The sequence below is a fragment of the Austrofundulus limnaeus genome, unplaced genomic scaffold, assembly GCF_001266775.1.
Source record: "Austrofundulus limnaeus strain Quisiro unplaced genomic scaffold, Austrofundulus_limnaeus-1.0 Scaffold4049, whole genome shotgun sequence".
In the NCBI taxonomy this organism is placed as follows: domain Eukaryota; kingdom Metazoa; phylum Chordata; class Actinopteri; order Cyprinodontiformes; family Rivulidae; genus Austrofundulus; species Austrofundulus limnaeus.
The window spans coordinates 1-1,209 of record NW_013956451.1 but is presented as its reverse complement, the minus strand read 5'-3'; the positions used below and the strand labels follow the sequence as shown (position 1 = coordinate 1,209).

At 45.1% G+C, this 1,209-nt stretch overlaps 1 protein-coding gene across 1 annotated transcript; it reads left to right on the top strand.

The window, feature by feature from the left end:
- Positions 1-649: 649 nt before the first annotated feature.
- LOC106512056 (NLR family member X1) lies at positions 650-901 on the top strand (the record flags this gene model as incomplete). The annotated part of the gene is given in 1 exon segment (XM_014000754.1): positions 650-901. A coding segment is annotated over 1 exon segment (164 nt), but the record flags the coding sequence as incomplete, so codon positions are not given.
- Between the last annotated feature and the right edge of the window lie 308 nt (positions 902-1,209).

The following is a 1,209-nucleotide window of genomic DNA, read 5'->3' as shown; positions in this document are numbered from 1 at the left end:
GTCAGAAGGTCCTGTCAGGGTCAGAAGGTCCTGTCAGGGTCAGAAGGTCCTGTCAGGGTCAGAAGGTCCTGTCAGGGTCAGAAGGTCCTGTCAGGGTCAGAAGGTCAGAAGGTCCTGTCAGGGTCAGAAGGTCCTGTCAGGGTCTGAAGGTCCTGTCAGGGTCAGAAGGTCAGAAGGTCTTGTCAGGGTCAGAAGGTCCTGTCAGGGTCAGAAGGTCCTGTCAGGGTCAGAAGGACCTGTCAGGGTCAGAAGGTCCTGTCAGGGTCAGAAGGTCCTGTCAGGGTCACAGTGGTTCATCATGTTGTAAAGAAATTTGTCCAACAAGTCATTTATTTATAAAGCTGTGATTAAAACATGAAGTATAGGAACATGTAATCCTCACAGCTTCTCTTCTCTGTGCTAGCTTAGTAAAGAGTTAAAAACCTTTTATTTTCTCATGTCGTTGGTGTGAAAATGTTTTGCACATATCCTAAAGTATGACAGTTTGTGATGTGAGCTTGTTTTGTGAATTTCTTGCAGCTGGAAGTGTAGAAATAAGTAGAGTATTAAATCAATCTGATGAAATATGTAAATGTATTATAAATGATGAAACAAACAGCTGTTGTATGTTTGTGAGTTGTGTTCTTTAGTTACACACATGTCTCTTCAGGCTCTGTGACAATCCACTGCTGGACTCTGGATGTGGCACCCTGCTGGAGGCCCTCCCAGAGAACCGGTCCCTGGTGCAGCTGTCCCTAATGCACACTGGTCTGGGGGATAGTGGGGCCCTGCAGCTGGCTGAGAAGCTGCAGCAGCAGACCAGTCTGCAGGAGATCAGTGTGGCCTACAACAGCATTGGAGATGGTGCAGCTCTGACACTGGTTGATGTCTGCAGGGAACATCCCAGCATCCACACGGTCCAGTATGCTCCTTTTCTCTGTCTACAGACTTTATCTTCTCATTCAGAGACCAGCATACAAGTTATAGTTCTTCTTCAAGCTGTGATGATAGCACTTTCATCTTAAATAAGACAGAAGGATTTGTTTTATAAAGAGGATTACTTAGATTGTAATACTCACACAGACCACAAGGGACAGAACTGTACTTGAGCAGGACATCTACGCCCTACACTGCAAAAACTGTCCACTGTCCATTGTTTGTCTTGTTAGTCTGAACATTTGACTCTAATTAAGTCAAACATTTCTGCCAGTGGAGTAAGAACATTTTACT